At 48.1% G+C, this 27,398-nt stretch overlaps 1 protein-coding gene across 1 annotated transcript; it reads left to right on the top strand.

Moving 5' to 3' along the window:
• The first annotated feature begins 20,214 nt into the window (after positions 1–20,214).
• On the top strand, positions 20,215–25,286 carry LOC112057519 (pneumococcal serine-rich repeat protein-like). Its single transcript, XM_052888185.1, has 10 exons — positions 20,215–20,453; positions 20,546–20,624; positions 20,683–20,763; positions 21,166–21,246; positions 21,649–21,729; positions 22,126–22,206; positions 22,366–22,446; positions 22,840–22,920; positions 23,347–23,465; positions 23,654–25,286. The coding sequence occupies exons 1-10, from the start codon at positions 20,215–20,217 to the stop codon at positions 25,206–25,208; spliced, it is 2,478 nt and encodes an 825-aa protein (XP_052744145.1). The 3' UTR covers positions 25,209–25,286.
• The last annotated feature ends 2,112 nt before the right edge of the window (positions 25,287–27,398 follow it).

Here is a 27,398-nt window from a genome sequence, read left to right as displayed (position 1 = left end):
TTGAAATAAATTAATTTTGACTTGACTTGACTATGTTCAAACATATAACCATTTTTTTAATGATCATACCTATACAATACGCTGTATTTAGGCACTTACTGATGTTTTGCAATAAATTACAACGAAACTTAATTAAGGTACAGTCAAGGCGAGCGAGGGTCAGTTTACGAGCGAAGAACAACGTAACGATATTTGGTGACCTCTTCAAACATTGGAGAAATTGAGACAAATCTTTGCTTGCACTTGGAAAATATTTGGGTGACTCTTGTGACCCCATAGTCTTATAAGGTCTTTTTACCCGACGGCTGTTATGTTTTTCAGACGAATGTACGTATGCAATATGACAATATATGTTGAATGTATGCAAGCAACAATCAATAGATATATATAAAACCCCGCGTTCGACGGCCGCGTGGCGCAGTGGGTAGGGACCCTGCTTCTTGCATCCACGGCCGTGGGTTCGATTCCCACAGCTGGAAAATATTTGTGTGATGAGCATGGGTTTTTTCCAGTGTCTGTGTGTTTTTATACATTATATAAGTATCTATGGCTCATATATAAGTATCTATCGCTCATTATATAAGTATCTATATAGTCGCTCATCGCTGCAACCACGACCACTCTGCCAAGAGTGTACGATTAAGAAGAAGAAGAATAAGTATCTATATGTAGTATATAATTGTATATTAATATTATAATATCAACTATCTCAGCACCCATGACACAAGCTACTCTGTATGCTTACTAGATAATGATGTGTAAAAAAACCCCGGTGACGCCGCTTATGCCCCAATAAGGAGCCTACGACATTTACGCAATCAGAAAAATAAAGTTTCATATACCTAAATAAAATTTTAGTAGGTACTGTAGGCACCTACTCGGTTTCATCAAGTACTTACTATACAAACTGACTAGCCTTTGTAGGTAGGGTGGTGATAACTAGCCACGGCCGATGCCACTAGATCAGACTCAAACCGATTTTGAAAATATAAAATTCTAAATCCTCTCTGTGGAGATCTACCTACATTACCAACTAGGTATGCCAGAGAGGGAGTCAAAATCGTCGTAAATAAAAAATAAAATAAAAACACAATTTTTAATCACAAATAGTAGGTAGGTAAAGTTATATTACACAGTAGGAGTTGTAGATTCTTAAATCAATTTAATTTCTCTTATATTTTTTTTTATTCTGTATAAGTTAGCCCTTGATTACAATCTCACCTGATGGTAAGGGATGATGCAATCTAAGATGGAAGCGGGCTAACTTTTTAGGAGGAGGATGAAAAATCCACACCCCTTTCGGTTTCTACACGACATCGTACCGGAACGCTAAATCACTTGGCGGTACGTCTTTTTCGGTAGGGTGGTAACGGCCGAAGCCTCCCACCTGCAAGACCTGGACCAATTAAGAAAACCTCAATTGGCCCAGCCGGGGATCGAACCCAGGACCTCCGTCTTATAAATCCACCGCCCAAACCACTGCGCCACGGAGACCGTCAAATTAAATAGCAAATTCGCTTGACTTGTCTCCCAACTGACACCGTCTATTTATTTATTATACCAACAACATAAAACTAGTAGGTTTTTAGCCTATAACCCTGTTGTTATTGTTGTATCAGCGTGGTGGGTTAAAGCTCCAAATCTCCTAACCTGCAATTGTTAGTTAATTTTCCACTGTACAAAATCTTCGACGATCGTAGGCCGGCGCGTAGCAAATGTACTATTTCGCTTTTGCTATTAAATACCATCAGGCGTTTCGAAAATTACGAATAAAATGTAGAAAAACTTGACGGCCTCCGTGGCTCAGTGGCATGCGCGGTGGATTTACAAGACGGAGGTCCTGGGTTCGATCCCTGCCAGGCCGATTGAGGTTTTTTTAATTAGTTTAGGTTTGGCTGGTGGGAGGCTTCAGCCGTGGCAAGTTACCACCCTACCGGCAAAGACGTACCGCCAATCGATCTAGCGTTCCGGTATGATGTCGTGTAGAAACCGAAAGGGGTATGGATTTTTTCCTTCTCCTAGCAAGTTAGCCTGCTTCCATCTTAGATTGCAATATTATCATCAGATAAGATTTAACGGATTGTCTATTACCTCAGTGGGTATGATAGTCCTGCGGGAGGGGTTTCGAACCACCACCTCTCGGTGATGAGTCCAACCGCTTTACCGTTGAGCTATTGAGGCTCTGTATTGTCTGTCAGTCGGCCCTGTTAAGTCATGTGATGCTTTATAGCTTGGCAACTTCGTTCGTAACACTACCGATGGTTCGCGCGGGCCGGGGGGCGTGGAGCGATGAATGAAAAACCCACGACTGATGCACCTCACTTCTCCGCACGTACGATCTCCGAACTTGCCAGACAATGGGGATGATGACTAGGTTTGAATATATTGATTTTTATGATACGTTCGGGTAAATAAGGTCAATGTTAACTAATTTGTACATGAAAAGCAAAGATTGACTGGATATTTGCAAAATAAATAAGATTATAAAATTTCAAAATCTATTAAAAATATTTTATCGTGATTAGATGAAAATTCATACAGTTTTAGCTTCCTTACATTAAATGTGACATTTTTTATATATGAACTATATGCATAAACGCACAAATAACAAAGATATTAGTAATTTTGTTTGAACGCACATACAAATCTGACGATCATTACATTGCCTACGACTTCATATTTAGTTCGTGCCATTTTGTATGGGGCGTTTTTCAGGGAAGGGAGGGAGGGTTTTTTGACGGCCTCCGTGGCGCAGTGGTATGCGCGTTGGATTTACAAGACGGAGGTCCTGGGTTCGATCCCCGGCTAGGCAGATTGAGATTTTCTTAATTTGTCCAGGTCTGGCTGGTGGGAGGCTTTGGCCGTGGCTAGTTACCACCCTACCGGCAAAGACGTACCGCCAAGCGATTTAGCGTTCCGGTACGATGCCGTGTAGAAACCGAAAGGGGTGTGGATTTTCATCCTCCTCCTAACAAGTTAGCCCGCTTCCATCTTAGACTGCATCATCACTTACCATCAGGTGAGATTGTAGTCAAGGGCTAACTTGTAAAGAATAAAAAAAAAAAAAAAAAAAAGGATCCGCGGCAGCGCCGCAAATCTGACTCTTTAAATCCCTGTAGCTCCGAAAGTAATGATCGCAGATACCCTGTTCCTTTTACAAAATTGCTTTACTATTAGTATACTCTTAATTTATATACAATTTAAAAAACTGTCATCATCCCTATTGTACATCTGACAGTCGATACAAACAGGATGCTGGATTTTTATTACCAGATACGGTTGAGCCACGACATGCAAGCTATCGCTTTAAGTCCCGGACAAGATGGTCTTGCACTTCTGTAAATTTTAATTTCGCTCCAGGTACATCATCTTCCGTTGATTCCATTATAATTTATCGCAATATTTATTTATTCTATAGACGTATGTTTGCCGTTGTTGTCAATAGAGAATTCAATACATGTCAGCTATCTATAGACCTTTTTTAAATCCAATATTAACTAATGCAGCTTGCGTTAAAAAATATAAAATTCTTTTACACTTACGTTATAAATGTTTTTGTCGGTTCACTGAAATTTTATCGATAGTAAAACTAATTACAAATTTTACCCCATGAAAAATTGTGTAGTAAAATAAAAAACCCATGTTACGTGTACTAAAATTGACACAATTGATAAAATATATGATAAAAATGTCACTTACTATAATTTCTCAATCATTATGTCTATTTGTACCTTGTACCTTCCCCCGGTGCCGTTCCTAGCGGATTTTTTTCAACACCTTTAGAGGAAAATGGCTCATTAGCTACCTCTGTGTGCCTCAGGTTCGACGCGCTAGATACAGTGACTTTAAAAGCAAATAATATTACTCTTACATATTATGCAAGAGTAAGTCTGTTTATCTGCCAGCATGTCTATCAATTTGTCCGTTACCTTTTCCCGGCTAAACCGCTTTATGAATTTGATAAATTTTGGTAAAGAGATAAATTCGACCTTGGTACAAAACATCGGCTTCTTTTAATCCCGGAAAATTCATGGTTTCCGCGGGATTTGTGAAAAACAAAAATAAAATTCACGCGAAGTGAGTTACGGGCGTCCAGTCACTTATAATAGACAAAGGTATTAACATGTAACGTTACTAATGTGGAGTAAAAAGAATGAAATCGTTTAATGAAAAATCACCAGCTTAAATACTCAATTCAGCCAAGAACAGACATCGACAATCATTCTTTGTACTTATTTGTACATTGTCTACATAACAATAGAAGTAATAAAATTAAAGGCATAATTGTTTTCGTTTAACTACGTACAATATCTAGTAAACAAAGTATGATATAATGACATCTCAATAGTTATGATTACTTGTTTGAACAGATGTCAGTATTTGTAAAATACGAGTGCGTAGGCATTATAAATATATTAACTATGCAAAACCGCCATTTTTACTTACTTGAAAAATATTATTTTCTCAAACATGCTTGGAAATTAGAGTATTATCTTGACAACCTTCTTCGAGATAAATCGAAATTGCTGTATGAAAATCCATATCTGTCGTGTTTAGCGGCCAAATAAATTACTATGTAAAATTAATATCTGTCCTCAGACCAATTATAGAAGGACCTGTATCGCACTCATAGTCACGAACAAAATTGTCTGTAATTTCCTGAGGAAAACGAGCTTAGATTATGTATATATCTTATACTAAACTAGAAGTTTTTGCCCGTTTTTTACACCATTCAACTACACAAAAAGGTATTTTTACGGAGCTCTTTAACCGACGGACACGATTACAACTATTTAACATCGATTCTATAGAGACAGTTTTTATAATCGCATTAGATCGTTGATCATATACTTTGACAGAAAAGTAACGTCTGGCGAGGCAGGTCCTATACAATAATTGGTCTGAGTATCTGTCGTGTAATTTAAAAGTGAAACGACTCTTCTTCTCCACAACATGGAGACCAAAGAGGTAACTGTCATAGGTTTAATTTAAATTTCGAACTGGCTGGCACATAGAAAGCTGTTTAGTGAAAAAACATACTTTGGAGCGTAAAAAACTATTGTTATTAGCTGTTCGTCAAGTTCATAAATAAAAGTTCTGAATGCTTATTGATGGTCTCCGTGGCGCACTGGTATGTGCGGTAGATTTACAAAACGGAGGTCCTGGGTTCCATCTCCGGATGGGCAAATTGAGATTCTTAATTGATCCAGGTCTGGCTGGTGGGACTTCGGCCTAGTTACCACCCTCACCAGAAAAGACGTACCGCCAAGCGATTTAGCGTTCCGGAACGATGCCGTGTAGAATCCGAAAGGGTTGTGGATTTTCATCCTCCTCCTCAAGTTAGCCCGCTTCCATCTTAGACTGCATCATTACTTACGATCAGGTGAGATGGTAGAAAAGGGCTAACGTGTAAAGAATAAAAAAAAAACTTAGTTTAATTTGCGTGCATTATTTGAGAAAAGTACTATACAAGCCTTGGCCGCAACTAAGCAATGATGTACTTGTATGCCTCGGCTTCGCGTCGGCCTACATTCACACCTTCGTACTATTATATTATCCCTTGTCTGCCTTTACGAATTACACAGGTCACTTGCTGTATAAAGGCTGACTGGCTGACACAAGTTGTAGTAACCAGAAAAATTACATTATTTCATTTTTCCGGTCATAAATAATTAATATTAAAACCGTATGAATATAATAAATCATGTATGAATGGTCACTTCATACTTTAATGGTAGAAAAATCAATAAGTATGTATGTAGTAATAAATATATTTTCTTTCTTTCTTCTTTCTTTCTAAGTTGCCTTACATGGATTTGCTTCAACCTTCTACATCTATCAACTCGTACCTATACTTAAAATAAAACTGTAGCCGGTTCAATTCTGTACATTGAAGGGGGCATTTATAATCGATACTGAAGCCAAAAATATTTTATTTTTATTTCTGAGCTCGAGTCTCCTCTCAGAATTAGAGAGGTTTGGTCAATAGTTCACCACGCTGGCCCAATGCGAATTGGAAGACTTCAAACACGGAGAGAATTAAGAAAATTCTCTGGTGTGCAGGTTTCCTCACGATCTTTTCCCTCACCGTTTGAGACACGTGATATTTAATTTCTTAAAATGCACACAACTGAAAAGGTGCATGTCTCGGACCGGATTCGAACCCACACCCTCCGGAGTCGGAAGGAGAGGTAACTGGACTATTACGTATCATATGAATAACTCAATCAATATTAATTGTTATGCATTGTTTAAGAACTCGAAATAATTTGCGCTTTGTTAATATTAATACCTAGCTTAATTTAACAGTAGAAAAATTCAATATTTGAACAAGTTGTACGTCAAGGTTTTCAAAGAATTTCTAGTATAAAAATGCTTGACAATTGGGACTCCTCATCAGTTTGGTCCAAACTCTCATAACAATGAGAGTAGCAGCCTTTGTGATCTTGTGCTGTGCACTACAGGTGAGTTTCACATTTTATTTTTCTTCAAAATCAAAATTGATTCTTCTGAATATGAATTCTTTGTATAATCTTACTTTCAAGTGGAGATGATCCCAGAGCCCAGGATCAGTCATTGTACCCTGGCGGAAATAAAAGAAAATATATTTATTAACAATTTTTGATTATACAAATCTACGAATTCACTTTAATTCTTTCGAAATAATATTCATTATCTCCCTAGAATATCATTCAGAAACTTGGGTTTTTATTTTATTTATTTCTTTTTATTAAGATAGATTTGATCTGATCAGGGGCATGCACCTATAACTTTTCAGTTGTGTAAATTTTAAGAAATCCCCATTTGGTTAGCGTGGTGGACTAAAGCCTACCTTCTCTCATTCTAAGAGGAGACTTGTGCTCAACAGTGAGCCGATATGGGTACAATTTCAAATTATCGACTTCAATTACAACCTTTATTTCTTATCATAACTTGATGCTCCAAAATTACTAGTAAAGTAAGCCTAATTTTTTCGACGGCCTCCATGGCGCAGTGGTATGCGCGGTGGATTTACATGACGGAGGTCCTGGGTTCGATCCCTTGTACTAACTTGTAAAGAATAAAAACTAAATTAAAAAAATAAAGGAAATAAATGAATTTTGGCTTTGACTGACTAACATGACTACGTAAGTAACGATTACCTACTTACGGCCGTTTTCAATAACCTACCCGAGATTACGGATAGATAGCTATCCTCGATTATCAGTAACAGTTAAACTATATGCATAGTCAAACTATCTGTCAGTAGGTTATTGAAGCAGATAAGAACAGAAAGACTTTCTTAACTTTAGTAAGCGAAATGGCGGATAGGTTATTGAAAACGGCCGTTAGTCAATTATCAACATTACCACCCGCATTGCAGCAGAGTGGTAAATCCAAGCTCCATGTTCCCTCTTTTATAAGGATGTGGGCCTAACCCTGCTGTGGGCCTGGCCCTTTTAGCAGGGGCGTAGATACTGCCGTGTTAGCCCTATCAATGATACGCCTGATGCTGTACAGGGCCGCTTACGTGTGAAAGCAAAAATTTGCGAAGAGTTATCTACAAAAGTGGTTAAAAAACATAAAAAAAAACTACAGAAATGTAAATGTATGTAGTAATAAAAAAACAATTCTTTGTGGTGAAAGATTTAGGGTAGAGTAAATCAAAAACTAAAGAGCGGGATTTTCCGCTCGTCTATTGGGCCTCCAAACTAATTTTGATACAGGGCTCTTTTAAAGCACGCTACGCCACTGCCTTTCAGATTATTATTTTATTAGACTGCATATATTATAGTATGTAACATTTAGAGTCGTCCCATTATGCACCAGACGACAATGTTTCGCCGAATATTCGGTGTCCGACTAAATTGCTACCTGCTCTTCTAAATTGTAGTTAGTAGTTGGGGACGGCGGACGGCTATGGAGTTAACACCTCCGAGAGCATGATAAGCAGTCAGTTTCGGTTGTTGATGATTATATCTAATGAAGTTAGTTATCAGTTAAACACGACACTATCTATTCTCATTTTTTTCAAGAACATTTGCCATACTTTCCATTATTATGACCAATAATCCCATTTCCATCCAACTAGTCGGAAAATAGTGTACTAGGAGTAGGTAAGAGAATTGTCCAGCGGGGCGGGGATCGAATCAGTTTTAACTATTGAGGCTCTAAATCTTTGAAACCGTTTGTTTCAGAATGTATCGTCTGATAATATAGACGAATCGATTCAAAAATATTTACATAACAATTCAAAATATCACCAAAACAATGTAAGCACTAAAGATGTATTTGATGTAGACAATGCTACTGGTACCACTGTAGAAAAATCGTCAACTAGAGCGGAGTACGACGTTAACGACAATTGCAGCGATGATTTACAAGACGGTGACATGAAAGTGATAAAAATCATAATCAAAAAAGAACATGGTCATGAAAAAATCATTGAAGAGATTGAAAATACTCACTATGTACATGAACCTCAAATAACAAATGATGCACACACCGTAAGCACTGCAACTTCTTCCTCTGCAGAAGCTACCGCCCATGCTACATCACAAACACTACCTAATAAAAACAATTATGCGTATTATCAAAATAACGGTCAGTATAAGTATGCCAATGAACCATCAATTATTTTAATAAACGAAGAAAACAATACTAAAGAAAGAGGATTAAATGGGGCAAGCTCAGCAGCATCATCCGCAGCAGTAGCCGCAGCTTCAGACTACGGTAATGTTCAAAACCGGCGTAGAAATTACGGATCAGGCGTAGGATCTGGAAATGGGGCAAGCTCAGCAGCATCAGCCGCAACAGCAACTTCAAACTCTGGTGTCAGTGACAACTGGGGCGGAAACCGTGCACCATACGTAGGATCTGGAAATGGTGCAGGTGCAGGAGGAGCAGCCTCAGCAGGAGCATCCGCAACAGCAACTGCAGCAGCAGCTGGAGCTTCACAAGCAGCAGACTACGGTTATGTTCAAAACGGGCGTAGATACTCTGGACCAAACGTACAATACGGAAATGGGGCAAGCTCAGCAGCATCATCCGCAGCAGCAGCCGCAGCTTCAGACGCAGCAGCAGTCGCAGCTTCAGATGCAGCAGCAGCCGCAGCTTCAGACGCAGCAGCAGCCGCAGCTTCAGACGCAGCAGCAGCCGCAGCTTCAGACGCAGCAGCAGCCGCAGCAGCCGCAGCTTCACAATCAGCAGACTACGGTTATGTTCAAAACGGGCGTAGAAATTACGGATCAGGCGTAGGATCTGGAAATGGAGCAAGCTCAGCAGCATCAGCCGCAGCAGCAACTTCAAGCCGTGCACCATACGTAGGATCTAGAAATGGTGCAGGTGCAGGAGGAGCAGCCTCAGCAGGAACATCCGCAACAGCAACTGCAGCAGCAGCTGGAGCTTCACAAGCAGCAGACTACGGTTATGTTCAAAACGGGCGTAGATACTCTGGACCAAACGTACAATACGGAAATGAGGCAAGCTCAGCAGCATCATCCGCAGCAGCAGCCGCAGCTTCAGACGCAGCAGCAGTTGCAGCTTCAGACGCAGCAGCAGCCGCAGCTTCAGACGCAGCAGCAGCCGCAGCCGCCGCAGCAGCCGCAGCTTCACAATCAGCAGACTACGGTTATGTTCAAAACGGGCGTAGAAATTACGGATCAGACGTAGGATCTGGAAATGGAGCAAGCTCAGCAGCATCAGCCGCAGCAGCAACTTCAAACTCTGGTGTCAGTGACAACTGGGGCGGAAACCGTGCACCATACGTAGGATCTGGAAATGGTGCAGGTGCAGGAGGAGCAGCCTCAGCAGGAGCATCCGCAACAGCAACTGCAGCAGCAGCAGGAGCTTCACAAGCAGCAGACTACGGTTATGTTCAAAACGGGCGTAGAAATTACGGATCAGGCGTAGGATCTGGAAATGGAGCAAGCTCAGCAGCATCAGCCGCAGCAGCAACTTCAAGCTCTGGTGTCAGTGACAACTGGGGCGGAAACCGTGCACCATACGTAGGATCTGGAAATGGTGCAGGTGCAGGAGGAGCAGCCTCAGCAGGAGCATCCGCAACAGCAACTGCAGCAGCAGCTGGAGCTTCACAAGCAGCAGACTACGGTTATGTTCAAAATGGGCGTAGAAATTACGGATCAGGCGTAGGATCTGGAAATGGGGCAAGCTCAGCAGCATCAGCCGCAACAGCAACTTCAAACTCTGGTGTCAGTGACAACTGGGGCGGAAACCGTGCACCATACGTAGGATCTGGAAATGGTGCAGGTGCAGGAGGAGCAGCCTCAGCAGGAGCATCCGCAACAGCAACTGCAGCAGCAGCTGGAGCTTCACAAGCAGCAGACTACGGTTATGTTCAAAACGGGCGTAGATACTCTGGACCAAACGTACAATACGGAAATGGGGCAAGCTCAGCAGCATCATCCGCAGCAGTAGCCGCAGCTTCAGACGCAGCAGCAGTCGCAGCTTCAGATGCAGCAGCAGCCGCAGCTTCAGACGCAGCAGCAGCCGCAGCTTCAGACGCAGCAGCAGCCGCAGCTTCAGACGCAGCAGCAGCCGCAGCTTCAGACGCAGCAGCAGCCGCAGCAGCCGCAGCTTCACAATCAGCAGACTACGGTTATGTTCAAAACGGGCGTAGAAATTACGGATCAGGCGTAGGATCTGGAAATGGAGCAAGCTCAGCAGCATCAGCCGCAGCAGCAACTTCAAGCTCTGGTGTCAGTGACAACTGGAGCGGAAACCGTGCACCATACGTAGGATCTGAAAATGGTGCAGGTGCAGGAGGAGCAGCCTCAGCAGAAGCATCCGCAACAGCAACTGCAGCAGCAGCTGGAGCTTCACAAGCAGCAGACGACGGTTATGTTCAAAACGGGCGTAGATACTCTGGACCAAACGTACAATACGGAAATGGGGCAAGCTCAGCAGCATCATCCGCAGCAGCAGCCGCAGCTTCAGACGCAGCAGCAGTCACAGCTTCAGACGCAGCAGCAGCCGCAGCTTCAGACGCAGCAGCAGCCGCAGCTTCGGACGCAGCAGCAGCCGCAGCAGCCGCAGCAGCCGCAGCTTCACAATCAGCAAACTACGGTTATGTTCAAAACGGGCGTAGAAATTACGGATCAGGCGTAGGATCTGGAAATGGAGCAAGCTCAGCAGCATCAGCTGCAGCAGCAACTTCAAACTCTGGTGTCAGTGACAACTGGGGCGGAAACCGTGCACCATACGTAGGATCTAGAAATGGTGCAGGTGCAGGAGGAGCAGCCTCAGCAGGAGCATCCGCAACAGCAACTGCAGCAGCAGCTGGAGCTTCACAAGCAGCAGACTACGGTTATGTTCAAAACGGGCGTAGAAATTACGGATCAGGCGTAGGATCTGGAAATGGAGCAAGCTCAGCAGCATCAGCCGCAGCAGCAACTTCAAGCTCTGGTGTCAGTGACAACTGGGGCGGAAACCGTGCACCATACGTAGGATCTGGAAATGGTGCAGGTGCAGGAGGAGCAGCCTCAGCAGGAACATCCGCAACAGCAACTGCAGCAGCAGCTGGAGCTTCACAAGCAGCAGACTACGGTTATGTTCAAAACGGGCGAAGATACTCTGGACCAAACGTACAATACGGAAATGAGGCAAGCTCAGCAGCATCATCCGCAGCAGCAGCCGCAGCTTCAGACGCATCAGCAGTCGCAGCTTCAGACGCAGCAGCAGCCGCAGCTTCAGACGCAGCAGCAGCCGCAGCTTCGGACGCAGCAGCAGCCGCAGCAGCCGCAGCTTCACAATCAGCAGACTACGGTTATGTTCAAAACGGGCGTAGAAATTACGGATCAGGCGTAGGATCTGGAAATGGAGCAAGCTCAGCAGCATCAGCCGCAGCAGCAACTTCAAGCTCTGGTGTCAGTGACAACTGGGGCGGAAACCGTGCACCATACGTAGGATCTGGAAATGGTGCAGGTGCAGGAGGAGCAGCCTCAGCAGGAGCATCCGCAACAGCAACTGCAGCAGCAGCTGGAGCTTCACAAGCAGCAGACTACGGTTATGTTCAAAACGGGCGTAGATACTCTGGACCAAACGTAAAATACGGAAATGGGGCAAGCTCAGCAGCATCATCCGCAGCAGCAGCCGCAGCTTCAGACGCAGCAGCAGTCGCAGCTTCAGACGCAGCAGCAGCCGCAGCTTCAGACGCAGCAGCAGCCGCAGCTTCGGACGCAGCAGCAGCCGCAGCAGCCGCAGCAGCCGCAGCTTCACAATCAGCAGACTACGGTTATGTTCAAAACGGGCGTAGAAATTACGGATCAGGCGTAGGATCTGGAAATGGAGCAAGCTCAGCAGCATCAGCCGCAGCAGCAACTTCAAACTCTGGTGTCAGTGACAACTGGGGCGGAAACCGTGCACCATACGTAGGATCTAGAAATGGTGCAGGTGCAGGAGGAGCAGCCTCAGCAGGAACATCCGCAACAGCAACTGCAGCAGCAGCTGGAGCTTCACAAGCAGCAGACTACGGTTATGTTCAAAACGGGCGTAGATACTCTGGACCAAACGTACAATACGGAAATGGGGCAAGCTCAGCAGCATCATCCGCAGCAGCAGCCGCAGCTTCAAACGCAGCAGCAGTCGCAGCTTCAGATGCAGCAGCAGCCGCAGCTTCAGACGCAGAAGCAGCCGCAGCTTCGGACGCAGCAGCAGCCGCAGCAGCCGCAGCAACCGCAGCAGCCGCAGCTTCACAATCAGCAGACTACGGTTATGTTCAAAACGGGCGTAGAAATTACGGATCAGGCGTAGGATCTGGAAATGGAGCAAGCTCAGCAGCATCAGCCGCAGCGGCAACTTCAAACTCTGGTGTCAGTGACAACTGGGGCGGAAACCGTGCACCATACGTAGGATCTGGAAATGGTGCAGGTGCAGGAGGAGCAGCCTCAGCAGGAGCATCCGCAAGTGCAACTGCAGCAGCAGCTGGAGCTTCACAAGCAGCAGACTACGGTTATGTTCAAAACGGGCGTAGATACTCTGGACCAAACGTACAATACGGAAATGGGGCAAGCTCAGCAGCATCATCCGCAGCAGCAGCCGCAGCTTCAGACGCAGCAGCAGTCGCAGCTTCAGACGCAGCAGCAGCCGCAGCTTCAGACGCAGAAGCAGCCGCAGCTTCGGACGCAGCAGCAGTTGCAGCAGCCGCAGCAGCCGCAGCAGCCGCAGCTTCACAATCAGCAGACTACGGTTATGTTCAAAACGGGCGTAGAAATTACGGATCAGGCGTAGGATCTGGAAATGGAGCAAGCTCAGCAGCATCAGCCGCAGCAGCAACTTCAAGCTCTGGTGTCAGTGACAACTGGGGCGGAAACCGTGCACCATACGTAGGATCTGGAAATGGTGCAGGTGCAGGAGGAGCAGCCTCAGCAGGAGCATCCGCAACAGCAACTGCAGCAGCAGCTGGAGCTTCACAAGCAGCAGACTACGGTTATGTTCAAAACGGGCGTAGAAATTACGGATCAGGCGTAGGATCTGGAAATGGAGCAAGCTCAGCAGCATCAGCCGCAGCGGCAACTTCAAACTCTGGTGTCAGTGACAACTGGGGCGGAAACCGTGCACCATACGTAGGATCTGGAAATGGTGCAGGTGCAGGAGGAGCAGCCTCAGCAGGAGCATCCGCAACAGCAACTGCAGCAGCAGCTGGAGCTTCACAAGCAGCAGACTACGGTTATGTTCAAAACGGGCGTAGATACTCTGGACCAAACGTACAATACGGAAATGGGGCAAGCTCAGCAGCATCATCCGCAGCAGCAGCCGCAGCTTCAGACGCAGCAGCAGTCGCAGCTTCAGACGCAGCAGCAGCCGCAGCTTCAGACGCAGAAGCAGCCGCAGCTTCGGACGCAGCAGCAGCCGCAGCAGCCGCAGCAACCGCAGCAGCCGCAGCTTCACAATCAGCAGACTACGGTTATGTTCAAAACGGGCGTAGAAATTACGGATCAGGCGTAGGATCTGGAAATGGAGCAAGCTCAGCAGCATCAGCCGCAGCAGCAACTTCAAGCTCTGGTGTCAGTGACAACTGGGGCGGAAACCGTGCACCATACGTAGGATCTGGAAATGGTGCAGGTGCAGGAGGAGCAACCTCAGCAGGAGCATCCGCAACAGCAACTGCAGCAGCAGCTGGAGCTTCACAAGCAGCAGACTACGGTTATGTTCAAAACGGGCGTAGAAATTACGGATCAGGCGTAGGATCTGGAAATGGAGCAAGCTCAGCAGCATCAGCCGCAGCAGCAACTTCAAACTCTGGTGTCAGTGACAACTGGGGCGGAAACCGTGCACCATACGTAGGATCTGGATATGGTGCAGGTGCAGGAGGAGCAGCCTCAGCAGGAACATCCGCAACAGCAACTGCAGCAGCAGCTGGAGCTTCACAAGCAGCAGACTACGGTTATGTTCAAAACGGGCGTAGATACTCTGGACCAAACGTACAATACGGAAATGGGGCAAGCTCAGCAGCATCATCCGCAGCAGCAGCCGCAGCTTCAGACGCAGCAGCAGTCGCAGCTTCAGACGCAGCAGCAGCCGCAGCTTCAGACGCAGAAGCAGCCGCAGCTTCGGACGCAGCAGCAGTTGCAGCAGCCGCAGCAGCCGCAGCAGCCGCAGCTTCACAATCAGCAGACTACGGTTATGTTCAAAACGGGCGTAGAAATTACGGATCAGGCGTAGGATCTGGAAATGGAGCAAGCTCAGCAGCATCAGCCGCAGCAGCAACTTCAAACTCTGGTGTCAGTGACAACTGGGGCGGAAACCGTGCACCATACGTAGGATCTGGAAATGGTGCAGGTGCAGGAGGAGCAGCCTCAGCAGGAGCATCCGCAACAGCAACTGCAGCAGCAACTGGAGCTTCACAAGCAGCAGACTACGGTTATGTTCAAAACGGGCGTAGAAATTACGGATCAGGCGTAGGATCTGGAAATGGAGCAAGCTCAGCAGCATCAGCCGCAGCGGCAACTTCAAACTCTGGTGTCAGTGACAACTGGGGCGGAAACCGTGCACCATACGTAGGATCTGGAAATGGTGCAGGTGCAGGAGGAGCAGCCTCAGCAGGAGCATCCGCAACAGCAACTGCAGCAGCAGCTGGAGCTTCACAAGCAGCAGACTACGGTTATGTTCAAAACGGGCGTAGATACTCTGGACCAAACGTACAATACGGAAATGGGGCAAGCTCAGCAGCATCACCCGCAGCAGCAGCCGCAGCTTCAGACGCAGCAGCAGTCGCAGCTTCAGACGCAGCAGCAGCCGCAGCTTCAGACGCAGAAGCAGCCGCAGCTTCGGACGCAGCAGCAGCCGCAGCAGCCGCAGCAGCCGCAGCAGCCGCAGCTTCACAATCAGCAGACTACGGTTATGTTCAAAACGGGCGTAGAAATTACGGATCAGGCGTAGGATCTGGAAATGGAGCAAGCTCAGCAGCATCAGCCGCAGCCGCAACTTCAAGCTCTGGTGTCAGTGACAACTGGGGCGGAAACCGTGCACCATACGTAGGATCTGGAAATGGTGCAGGTGCAGGAGGAGCAGCCTCAGCAGGAGCATCCGCTACAGCAACTGCAGCAGCAGCTGGAGCTTCACAAGCAGCAGACTACGGTTATGTTCAAAACGGGCGTAGAAATTACGGATCAGGCGTAGGATCTGGAAATGGAGCAAGCTCAGCAGCATCAGCCGCAGCAGCAACTTCAAACTCTGGTGTCAGTGACAACTGGGGCGGAAACCGTGCACCATACGTAGGATCTGGATATGGTGCAGGTGCAGGAGGAGCAGCCTCAGCAGGAACATCCGCAACAGCAACTGCAGCAGCAGCTGGAGCTTCACAAGCAGCAGACTACGGTTATGTTCAAAACGGGCGTAGATACTCTGGACCAAACGTACAATACGGAAATGGGGCAAGCTCAGCAGCATCATCCGCAGCAGCAGCCGCAGCTTCAGACGCAGCAGCAGTCGCAGCTTCAGACGCAGCAGCAGCCGCAGCTTCAGACGCAGAAGCAGCCGCAGCTTCGGACGCAGCAGCAGCCGCAGCAGCCGCAGCAGCCGCAGCAACCGCAGCAGCCGCAGCTTCACAATCAGCAGACTACGGTTATGTTCAAAACGGGCGTAGAAATTACGGATCAGGCGTAGGATCTGGAAATGGAGCAAGCTCAGCAGCATCAGCCGCAGCGGCAACTTCAAACTCTGGTGTCAGTGACAACTGGGGCGGAAACCGTGCACCATACGTAGGATCTGGAAATGGTGCAGGTGCAGGAGGAGCAGCCTCAGCAGGAGCATCCGCAACAGCAACTGCAGCAGCAGCTGGAGCTTCACAAGCAGCAGACTACGGTTATGTTCAAAACGGGCGTAGATACTCTGGACCAAACGTACAATACGGAAATGGGGCAAGCTCAGCAGCATCATCCGCAGCAGCAGCCGCAGCTTCAGACGCAGCAGTAGTCGCAGCTTCAGATGCAGCAGCAGCCGCAGCTTCAGACGCAGCAGCAGCCGCAGCTTCAGACGCAGCAGCAGCCGCAGCAGCCGCAGCTTCACAATCAGCAGACTACGGTTATATTCAAAACGGGCGTAGAAATTACGGATCAGGCGTAGGATCTGGAAATGGAGCAAGCTCAGCAGCATCAGCCGCAGCAGCAACTTCAAACTCTGGTGTCAGTGACAACTGGGGCGGAAACCGTGCACCATACGTAGGATCTGGAAATGGTGCAGGTGCAGGAGGAGCAGCCTCAGCAGGAGCATCCGCAACAGCAACTGCAGCAGCAGCTGGAGCTTCACAAGCAGCAGACTACGGTTATGTTCAAAACGGGCGTAGATACTCTGGACCAAACGTACAATACGGAAATGGGGCAAGCTCAGCAGCATCATCCGCAGCAGCAGCCGCAGCTTCAGACGCAGCAGTAGTCGCAGCTTCAGATGCAGCAGCAGCCGCAGCTTCAGACGCAGCAGCAGCCGCAGCTTCAGACGCAGCAGCAGCCGCAGCAGCCGCAGCTTCACAATCAGCAGACTACGGTTATATTCAAAACGGGCGTAGAAATTACGGATCAGGCGTAGGATCTGGAAATGGAGCAAGCTCAGCAGCATCAGCCGCAGCAGCAACTTCAAACTCTGGTGTCAGTGACAACTGGGGCGGAAACCGTGCACCATACGTAGGATCTGGAAATGGTGCAGGTGCAGGAGGAGCAGCCTCAGCAGGAGCATCCGCAACAGCAACTGCAGCAGCAGCTGGAGCTTCACAAGCAGCAGACTACGGTTATGTTCAAAACGGGCGCAGATACTCTGGACCAAACGTACAATACGGAAATGGGGCAAGCTCAGCAGCATCATCCGAAGCAGCAGCCGCAGCTTCAGACGCAGCAGCAGTCGCAGCTTCAGACGCAGCAGCAGCCGCAGCTTCAGACGCAGAAGCAGCCGCAGCTTCGGACGCAGCAGCAGCCGCAGCAGCCGCAGCAACCGCAGCAGCCGCAGCTTCACAATCAGCAGACTACGGTTATGTTCAAAACGGGCGTAGAAATTACGGATCAGGCGTAGGATCTGGAAATGGAGCAAGCTCAGCAGCATCAGCCGCAGCGGCAACTTCAAACTCTGGTGTCAGTGACAACTGGGGCGGAAACCGTGCACCATACGTAGGATCTGGAAATGGTGCAGGTGCAGGAGGAGCAGCCTCAGCAGGAGCATCCGCAACAGCAACTGCAGCAGCAGCTGGAGCTTCACAAGCAGCAGACTACGGTTATGTTCAAAACGGGCGTAGATACTCTGGACCAAACGTACAATACGGAAATGGGGCAAGCTCAGCAGCATCATCCGCAGCAGCAGCCGCAGCTTCAGACGCAGCAGTAGTCGCAGCTTCAGATGCAGCAGCAGCCGCAGCTTCAGACGCAGCAGCAGCCGCAGCTTCAGACGCAGCAGCAGCCGCAGCAGCCGCAGCTTCACAATCAGCAGACTACGGTTATATTCAAAACGGGCGTAGAAATTACGGATCAGGCGTAGGATCTGGAAATGGAGCAAGCTCAGCAGCATCAGCCGCAGCAGCAACTTCAAACTCTGGTGTCAGTGACAACTGGGGCGGAAACCGTGCACCATACGTAGGATCTGGAAGTGCAGGTGCAGGAGGAGCAGCCTCAGCAGGAGCATCCGCAACAGCAACTGCAGCAGCAGCTGGAGCTTCACAAGCAGCAGACTACGGTTATGTTCAAAACGGGCGCAGATACTCTGGACCAAACGTACAATACGGAAATGGGGCAAGCTCAGCAGCATCATCCGAAGCAGCAGCCGCAGCTTCAGACGCAGCAGCAGTCGCAGCTTCAGACGCAGCAGCAGCCGCAGCTTCAGACGCAGAAGCAGCCGCAGCTTCGGACGCAGCAGCAGCCGCAGCAGCCGCAGCAACCGCAGCAGCCGCAGCTTCACAATCAGCAGACTACGGTTATATTCAAAACGGGCGTAGAAATTACGGATCAGGCGTAGGATCTGGAAATGGAGCAAGCTCAGCAGCATCAGCCGCAGCGGCAACTTCAAACTCTGGTGTCAGTGACAACTGGGGCGGAAACCGTGCACCATACGTAGGATCTGGAAATGGTGCAGGTGCAGGAGGAGCAGCCTCAACAGGAGCATCCGCAACAGCAACTGCAGCAGCAGCTGGAGCTTCACAAGCAGCAGACTACGGTTATGTTCAAAACGGGCGTAGATACTCTGGACCAAACGTACAATACGGAAATGGGGCAAGCTCAGCAGCATCATCCGCAGCAGCAGCCGCAGCTTCAAACGCAGCAGCAGTCGCAGCTTCAGATGCAGCAGCAGCCGCAGCTTCAGACGCAGCAGCAGCCGCAGCTTCAGACGCAGCAGCAGCCGCAGCTTCAGACGCAGCAGCAGCCGCAGCAGCCGCAGCTTCACAATCAGCAGACTACGGTTATATTCAAAACGGGCGTAGAAATTACGGATCAGGCGTAGGATCTGGAAATGGAGCAAGCTCAGCAGCATCAGCCGCAGCAGCAACTTCAAACTCTGGTGTCAGTGACAACTGGGGCGGAAACCGTGCACCATACGTAGGATCTGGAAGTGCAGGTGCAGGAGGAGCAGCCTCAGCAGGAGCATCCGCAACAGCAACTGCAGCAGCAGCTGGAGCTTCACAAGCAGCAGACTACGGTTATGTTCAAAACGGGCGCAGATACTCTGGACCAAACGTACAATACGGAAATGGGGCAAGCTCAGCAGCATCATCCGAAGCAGCAGCCGCAGCTTCAGACGCAGCAGCAGTCGCAGCTTCAGACGCAGCAGCAGCCGCAGCTTCAGACGCAGAAGCAGCCGCAGCTTCGGACGCAGCAGCAGCCGCAGCAGCCGCAGCAACCGCAGCAGCCGCAGCTTCACAATCAGCAGACTACGGTTATATTCAAAACGGGCGTAGAAATTACGGATCAGGCGTAGGATCTGGAAATGGAGCAAGCTCAGCAGCATCAGCCGCAGCAGCAACTTCAAGCTCTGGTGTCAGTGACAACTGGGGCGGAAACCGTGCACCATACGTAGGATCTGGAAATGGTGCAGGTGCAGGAGGAGCAGCCTCAGCAGAAGCATCCGCAACAGCAACTGCAGCAGCAGCTGGAGCTTCACAAGCAGCAGACTACGGTTATGTTCAAAACGGGCGTAGATACTCTGGACCAAACGTACAATACGAAAATGGGGCAAGCTCAGCAGCATCATCCGCAGCAGCAGCCGCAGCTTCAGACGCAGCAGCAGTCGCAGCTTCAGACGCAGCAGCAGCCGCAGCTTCAGACGCAGCAGCAGCCGCAGCTTCGGACGCAGCAGCAGCCGCAGCAGCCGCAGCAACCGCAGCAGCCGCAGCCTCACAATCAGCAGACTACGGTTATGTTCAAAACGGGCGTAGAAATTACGGATCAGGCGTAGGATCTGGAAATAGAGCAAGCTCAGCAGCATCAGCCGCAGCAGCAACTTCAAACTCTGGTGTCAGTGACAACTGGGGCGGAAACCGTGCACCATACGTAGGATCTGGATATGGTGCAGGTGCAGGAGGAGCAGCCTCAGCAGGAGCATCCGCAACAGCAACTGCAGCAGCAGCTGGAGCTTCACAAGCAGCAGACTACGGTTATGTTCAAAACGGGCGTAGAAATTACGGATCAGGCGTAGGATCTGGAAATGGAGCAAGCTCAGCAGCATCAGCCGCAGCAGCAACTTCAAGCTCTGGTGTCAGTGACAACTGGGGCGGAAACCGTGCACCATACGTAGGATCTGGAAATGGTGCAGGTGCAGGAGGAGCAGCCTCAGCAGGAACATCCGCAACAGCAACTGCAGCAGCAGCTGGAGCTTCACAAGCAGCAGACTACGGTTATGTTCAAAACGGGCGTAGATACTCTGGACCAAACGTACAATACGGAAATGGGGCAAGCTCAGCAGCAACATCCGCAGCAGCAGTCGCAGCTTCAGATGCAGCAGCAGCTGCAGCTTCAGATGCAGCAGCAGCCGCAGCTTCAGACGCAGCAGCTGCCGCAGCTTCAGACGCAGCAGCAGCCGCAGCAGCCGCAGCTTCACAATCAGCAGACTACGGTTATGTTCAAAACGGGCGTAGAAATTACGGATCAGGCGTAGGATCTGGAAATGGAGCAAGCTCAGCAGCATCAGCCGCAGCAGCAACTTCAAGCTCTGGTGTCAGTGACAACTGGGGCGGAAACCGTGCACCATACGTAGGATCTGGAAATGGTGCAGGTGCAGGAGGAGCAGCCTCAACAGGAGCATCCGCAACAGCAACTGCAGCAGCAGCTGGAGCTTCACAAGCAGCAGACTACGGTTATGTTCAAAACGGGCGTAGATACTCTGGACCAAACGTACAATACGGAAATGGGGCAAGCTCAGCAGCATCATCCGCAGCAGCAGCCGCAGCTTCAAACGCAGCAGCAGTCGCAGCTTCAGATGCAGCAGCAGCCGCAGCTTCAGACGCAGCAGCAGCCGCAGCTTCAGACGCAGCAGCTGCCGCAGCTTCAGACGCAGCAGCAGCCGCAGCAGCCGCAGCTTCACAATCAGCAGACTACGGTTATGTTCAAAACGGGCGTAGAAATTACGGATCAGGCGTAGGATCTGGAAATGGAGCAAGCTCAGCAGCATCAGCCGCAGCAGCAACTTCAAGCTCTGGTGTCAGTGACAACTGGGGCGGAAACCGTGCACCATACGTAGGATCTGGAAATGGTGCAGGTGCAGGAGGAGCAGCCTCAGCAGGAGCATCCGCAACAGCAACTGCAGCAGCAGCTGGAGCTTCACAAGCAGCAGACTACGGTTATGTTCAAAACGGGCGTAGATACTCTGGACCAAACGTACAATACGGAAATGGGGCAAGCTCAGCAGCATCATCCGCAGCAGCAGCCGCAGCTTCAAACGCAGCAGCAGTCGCAGCTTCAGACGCAGCAGCAGTCGCAGCTTCAGACGCAGCAGTAGCCGCAGCTTCAGACGCAGCAGCTGCCGCAGCTTCAGACGCAGCAGCAGCCGCAGCAGCCGCAGCTTCACAATCAGCAGACTACGGTTATGTTCAAAACGGGCGTAGAAATTACGGATCAGGCGTAGGATCTGGAAATGGAGCAAGCTCAGCAGCATCAGCCGCAGCAGCAACTTCAAGCTCTGGTGTCAGTGACAACTGGGGCGGAAACCGTGCACCATACGTAGGATCTGGAAATGGTGCAGGTGCAGGAGGAGCAGCCTCAGCAGAAGCATCCGCAACAGCAACTGCAGCAGCAGCTGGAGCTTCACAAGCAGCAGACTACGGTTATGTTCAAAACGGGCGTAGATACTCTGGACCAAACGTACAATACGAAAATGGGGCAAGCTCAGCAGCATCATCCGCAGCAGCAGCCGCAGCTTCAGACGCAGCAGCAGTCGCAGCTTCAGACGCAGCAGCAGCCGCAGCTTCAGACGCAGCAGCAGCCGCAGCTTCGGACGCAGCAGCAGCCGCAGCAGCCGCAGCAACCGCAGCAGCCGCAGCTTCACAATCAGCAGACTACGGTTATGTTCAAAACGGGCGTAGAAATTACGGATCAGGCGTAGGATCTGGAAATGGAGCAAGCTCAGCAGCATCAGCCGCAGCAGCAACTTCAAACTCTGGTGTCAGTGACAACTGGGGCGGAAACCGTGCACCATACGTAGGATCTGGATATGGTGCAGGTGCAGGAGGAGCAGCCTCAGCAGGAGCATCCGCAACAGCAACTGCAGCAGCAGCTGGAGCTTCACAAGCAGCAGACTACGGTTATGTTCAAAACGGGCGTAGAAATTACGGATCAGGCGTAGGATCTGGAAATGGAGCAAGCTCAGCAGCATCAGCCGCAGCAGCAACTTCAAGCTCTGGTGTCAGTGACAACTGGGGCGGAAACCGTGCACCATACGTAGGATCTGGAAATGGTGCAGGTGCAGGAGGAGCAGCCTCAGCAGGAACATCCGCAACAGCAACTGCAGCAGCAGCTGGAGCTTCACAAGCAGCAGACTACGGTTATGTTCAAAACGGGCGTAGATACTCTGGACCAAACGTACAATACGGAAATGGGGCAAGCTCAGCAGCATCATCCGCAGCAGCAGCCGCAGCTTCAAACGCAGCAGCAGTCGCAGCTTCAGATGCAGCAGCAGCCGCAGCTTCAGACGCAGCAGCAGCCGCAGCTTCAGACGCAGCAGCTGCCGCAGCTTCAGACGCAGCAGCAGCCGCAGCTTCACAATCAGCAGACTACGGTTATGTTCAAAACGGGCGTAGAAATAACGGATCAGGCGTAGGATCTGGAGATGGAGCAAGCTCAGCAGCATCAGCCGCAGCAGCAACTTCAAGCTCTGGTGTCAGTGACAACTGGGGCGGAAACCGTGCACCATACGTAGGATCTGGAAATGGTGCAGGTGCAGGAGGAGCAGCCTCAGCAGGAGCATCCGCAACAGCAACTGCAGCAGCAGCTGGAGCTTCACAAGCAGCAGACTACGGTTATGTTCAAAACGGGCGTAGATACTCTGGACCAAACGTACAATACGGAAATGGGGCAAGCTCAGCAGCATCATCCGCAGCAGCAGCCGCAGCTTCAAACGCAGCAGCAGTCGCAGCTTCAGATGCAGCAGCAGCTGCAGCTTCAGACGCAGCAGCAGCTTCAGCTTCAGACGCAGCAGCTGCCGCAGCTTCAGACGCAGCAGCTGCCGCAGCTTCAGACGCAGCAGCAGCCGCAGCAGCTGCAGCTTCACAATCAGCAGACTACGGTTATGTTCAAAACGGGCGTAGAAATTACGGATCAGGCGTAGGATCTGGAAATGGAGCAAGCTCAGCAGCATCAGCCGCAGCAGCAACTTCAAGCTCTGGTGTCAGTGACAACTGGGGCGGAAACCGTGCACCATACGTAGGATCTGGAAATGGTGCAGGTGCAGGAGGAGCAGCCTCAGCAGGAGCATCCGCAACAGCAACTGCAGCAGCAGCTGGAGCTTCACAAGCAGCAGACTACGGTTATGTTCAAAACGGGCGTAGATACTCTGGACCAAACGTACAATACGAAAATGGGGCAAGCTCAGCAGCATCATCCGCAGCAGCAGCCGCAGCTTCAGACGCAGCAGCAGCCGCAGCTTCAGACGCAGCAGCAGCCGCAGCTTCGGACGCAGCAGCAGCCGCAGCAGCCGCAGCAGCCGCAGCTTCACAATCAGCAGACTACGGTTATGTTCAAAACGGGCGTAGAAATTACGGATCAGGCGTAGGATCTGGAAATGGAGCAAGCTCAGCAGCATCAGCCGCAGCAGCAACTTCAAGCTCTGGTGTCAGTGACAACTGGGGCGGAAACCGTGCACCATACGTAGGATCTGGAAATGGTGCAGGTGCAGGAGGAGCAGCCTCAGCAGGAACATCCGCAACAGCAACTGCAGCAGCAGCTGGAGCTTCACAAGCAGCAGACTACGGTTATGTTCAAAACGGGCGTAGATACTCTGGACCAAACGTACAATACGGAAATGGGGCAAGCTCAGCAGTATCATCCGCAGCAGCAGCCGCAGCTTCAGACGCAGCAGCAGTCGTAGCTTCAGACGCAGCAGCAACCACAGCTTCATCATCATCAAGCACAACAGCTAGCTCGGTCACAGCTGTCGAAAACTCAGAGTCAGAAAAGAGTTGGATTGATCATTATAAAACGTACATAAGATCAGAAAATGAGTCAAAATCTTCAGCAACAACTTCAACAGCAAGTGCAACAACATCAGCAACAAATAATGAAGCTTATAATAGGTGGCTTAAATATAATAGACCTTACTTTGAATCTGGTACTAATCCAGAAGCTACAGCTGCAGCAATAGCAGCTGCTGTAGCTGCTGCTAAAGCAGCAGCTTTGGCAGCAGGTGCTGCAACTACTGCAGCAAATTCTATAGCTGAAAACAACTGGCCTAAATTCTACAGACCTTACGATTATTCAGGAGTTCAGTCGGAAGCTGCAGCTACAACCACAGCAACTAGCACCGCAACCAGCACATCAAAATCTGTTTCTGACAAGATTTTGTCCGAACATTATAGAACATACATAAAATCAGGCACTGAATCAAAATCCGCGTCATCAGCTTCAGCTGCATCTTCAGCAACGAGCGTAGCAAAATCTGCTACAGGTAAGAGCTCTCTGGGATACTCAGGATCTAACGTCGTTTCAGGAGCAACCGCAGCAAGCTCTAGTATTGGTAATAACTGGGGCGGAAACCGTGGATCCCACGCAGGATCAGTTGATGCAACAAGTGGGGCAGCAGCAGTTGCAGGAGCGACCGCGACAAACTCTGGCTTTAGTCAAAACTGGGGCGATAAACTGGGACCATACGTAGGTACAAGAGAAGCAACTAGCTCAACAGCTGCAGCAGCAGAGGCAAATGCAGGATCAGGAGATGGTGCAAGCGCAACAGCAGCAGCCGTAGCTGCAGCTGCAGGAGATACCACATCATCCACATCTGCAGCAGCACCAGTTTCTTACACTTACTCCGCAGGATCGGTATACTCGCCTGCTCCAGCATCAGCCTCCGCAGTAGCTAATGTTGATACTTCAGTTAATTATGGATTTGGACCTCAAATTAGATATATACCACAATCGTCAATTACAACTATAAATGAGGACGACACGAGGTCAGCAGCAACGTCAACTAGTTCATCTCTCTCATATGCTTCGGGTCTAGGACGAAACAGAGTTCGTCAAGCTTGCAAACTAAGACGCAGCCAGTATGCGGTTAGAATTGGCAGGAAAGGTCAACCATGTACTACATGTTAATAATCGATTAATGGTGTAATATTATTTGTTTTTATTATCGGATACATCTTTATTTTAGTAGTCAAATAAATATTCAAGATGCATTTTAAAAGCGTGTTTCAATGATAACCTCCATTCTCTATACCTTTTCATGACAGTGTAGTCGTGGATTTGAATAATCTTAGTTAAAGATAAAGGATATTTAATTAACTCGTACTAGTGGGTGCCCGCTAAATTGACGTATATTTTGAACTGCTATTTCACCTACTTATATTGTCGCATGTTTCATATTATAATAAACTAGCTGACGCCACGCGGTTTCACCCGCGTGGTTCCCATTAACTTTGACTTTTAGAGCTCATAGTAGTAACTTTGACATTTAGAGCTCCTCCAACCTAACCTAAACTTATTATAAAAATAAAATAAAAGGAAATATAAAATAAAAATTATGTATCAGTCTTATAATTAAACAAACATACTTTTATGCAAACAAATTCACAAACTCCTTGATTTTTAATATTAGTTTATACATCATTAAATTCATAAACAACTAGTGGTCATAGTAATAAAAAAAATACAAACAAACAAACTCTTCAGCTTTATAATATTAGTAAATAATTGTTTACCCGTGGTGAATTGAAATGACCGTGGTGTCCGCTACAACGTTACCGTATTCAGGTGGTTAAGAATATGTAAATTAATACAAATATATGTGTGAATAAGATTTGACCGTTGCCCCCAAGACTTTTATCATTTTGAAACTGACTGCCGATTGAATAGCATCATACGTGTTTCTGTGTTTTGGAGTATTTTTTTATATTGCTGTTGATAAATACAGATAAATGTGTGAACGAACTTTTACTTCTGTCGCAATTCAAGTGTTAAAATTGTAAGTAGAGTTATATTCCTACATTTTATATCTATTTTTTTGTTCCTTATGCGTTTCTTTACACGAAAGCAAACATATATTACTTACATACTAGATAAACTTAATATAAACAATTCGCAAAGTCAGTGTTATCGCTTAAGGTGCCGCGATCTCTTTAAGGTAGGAATTTCTTTTTAACCGACTTAAAAAAAGGAGGAGGTTCTCAATTCAATGCGTAGGTTTTTTATGTTTGTTACCGCATAACTTCGTCATTTCTTAACCAAGTTTAAAAAAATCTTTTTTGTTTGAAAGAGTATACTTGCAGATTGGTTTTCATATTTTCATGAAAATCGGTTGAGTGATTTTGTGTTGAAATGAAAATAATGAAATTTCCTTATTTTCATTTTGAAACAAAACTAACGAACTGTTTTTTTATGAAAATTAAATGCTAGGACGCACTAAAAACAGTAAAAAGTTAAAATAGATGTTAACCATAACGTTTACTTAATGGTACCTACCTATACAATGAAAGTTTTGAGATACCATCAAAATGTTCAAAATATTTTAATCAGATGAATATCTTTACATGATTACTATACTATACTTGTTAATAAAGAGCCGTGATAGCCCAGTGGATATGACATCTGCCTCTGATTCCGGTCCGGGGCATGCACCTCCAACTTTTCAATTGTGTGCATTTTAAGAAATTAATTAATTAATATCACGTGTCTCAATCGGTGAAGGAAAACATCGTGAGGAAACCTGCATACCAGAGAATTATCTTGATTCTCTGCGTGTGTGAAGTCTGCCAATCCGCATTTGGCCAGCGTGGTGGACTATTGGCCTAACCCCTCTCATTCTGAGAGGAGACTCGAGCTCAGCAGTGAGCCGAATATGGGTTGATGACGACTAAAAACAGAAAAATAAAATCTTTTTACAAATAATTTAACCGACTTCTAAATCACAGAAATAAACTAAAAAGCGAAAAATAACAGCGTATGTGCTACGTTCTGATCACTTTGAAGGCGGTGCAAACACAGTGATACATTAACTAAAGCCGATTAAATCATAATTTTTTAGAATTTAAAGACCGTGGTTCTTTCCCGTGGTTCTTCCAGAAACGGCTTTAATTAATACGTCACTGGCTAGACTAGCTAGACGACTGAAAATTGAGAAATATGCAGGTTTATTCACTACTAGCTGACGCCGCGCGGTTTCACCCGCGTGGTTCTCGTTTCCGTAGGAATACGGGGATAATATATAGCCTTTTTCATTAAATAAGTTATCTAACCTGAAATAATTTTTCTAATCGGACCAGTAGTTCCTGAGATTAGCGCGTTCAA

The sequence above is a fragment of the Bicyclus anynana genome, chromosome 21 (assembly GCF_947172395.1).
Source record: "Bicyclus anynana chromosome 21, ilBicAnyn1.1, whole genome shotgun sequence".
Lineage (NCBI taxonomy): Eukaryota > Metazoa > Arthropoda > Insecta > Lepidoptera > Nymphalidae > Bicyclus > Bicyclus anynana.
The sequence above is the reverse complement of the archived record's forward strand: the minus strand, read 5'-3'. Positions and strand labels throughout refer to the sequence as shown.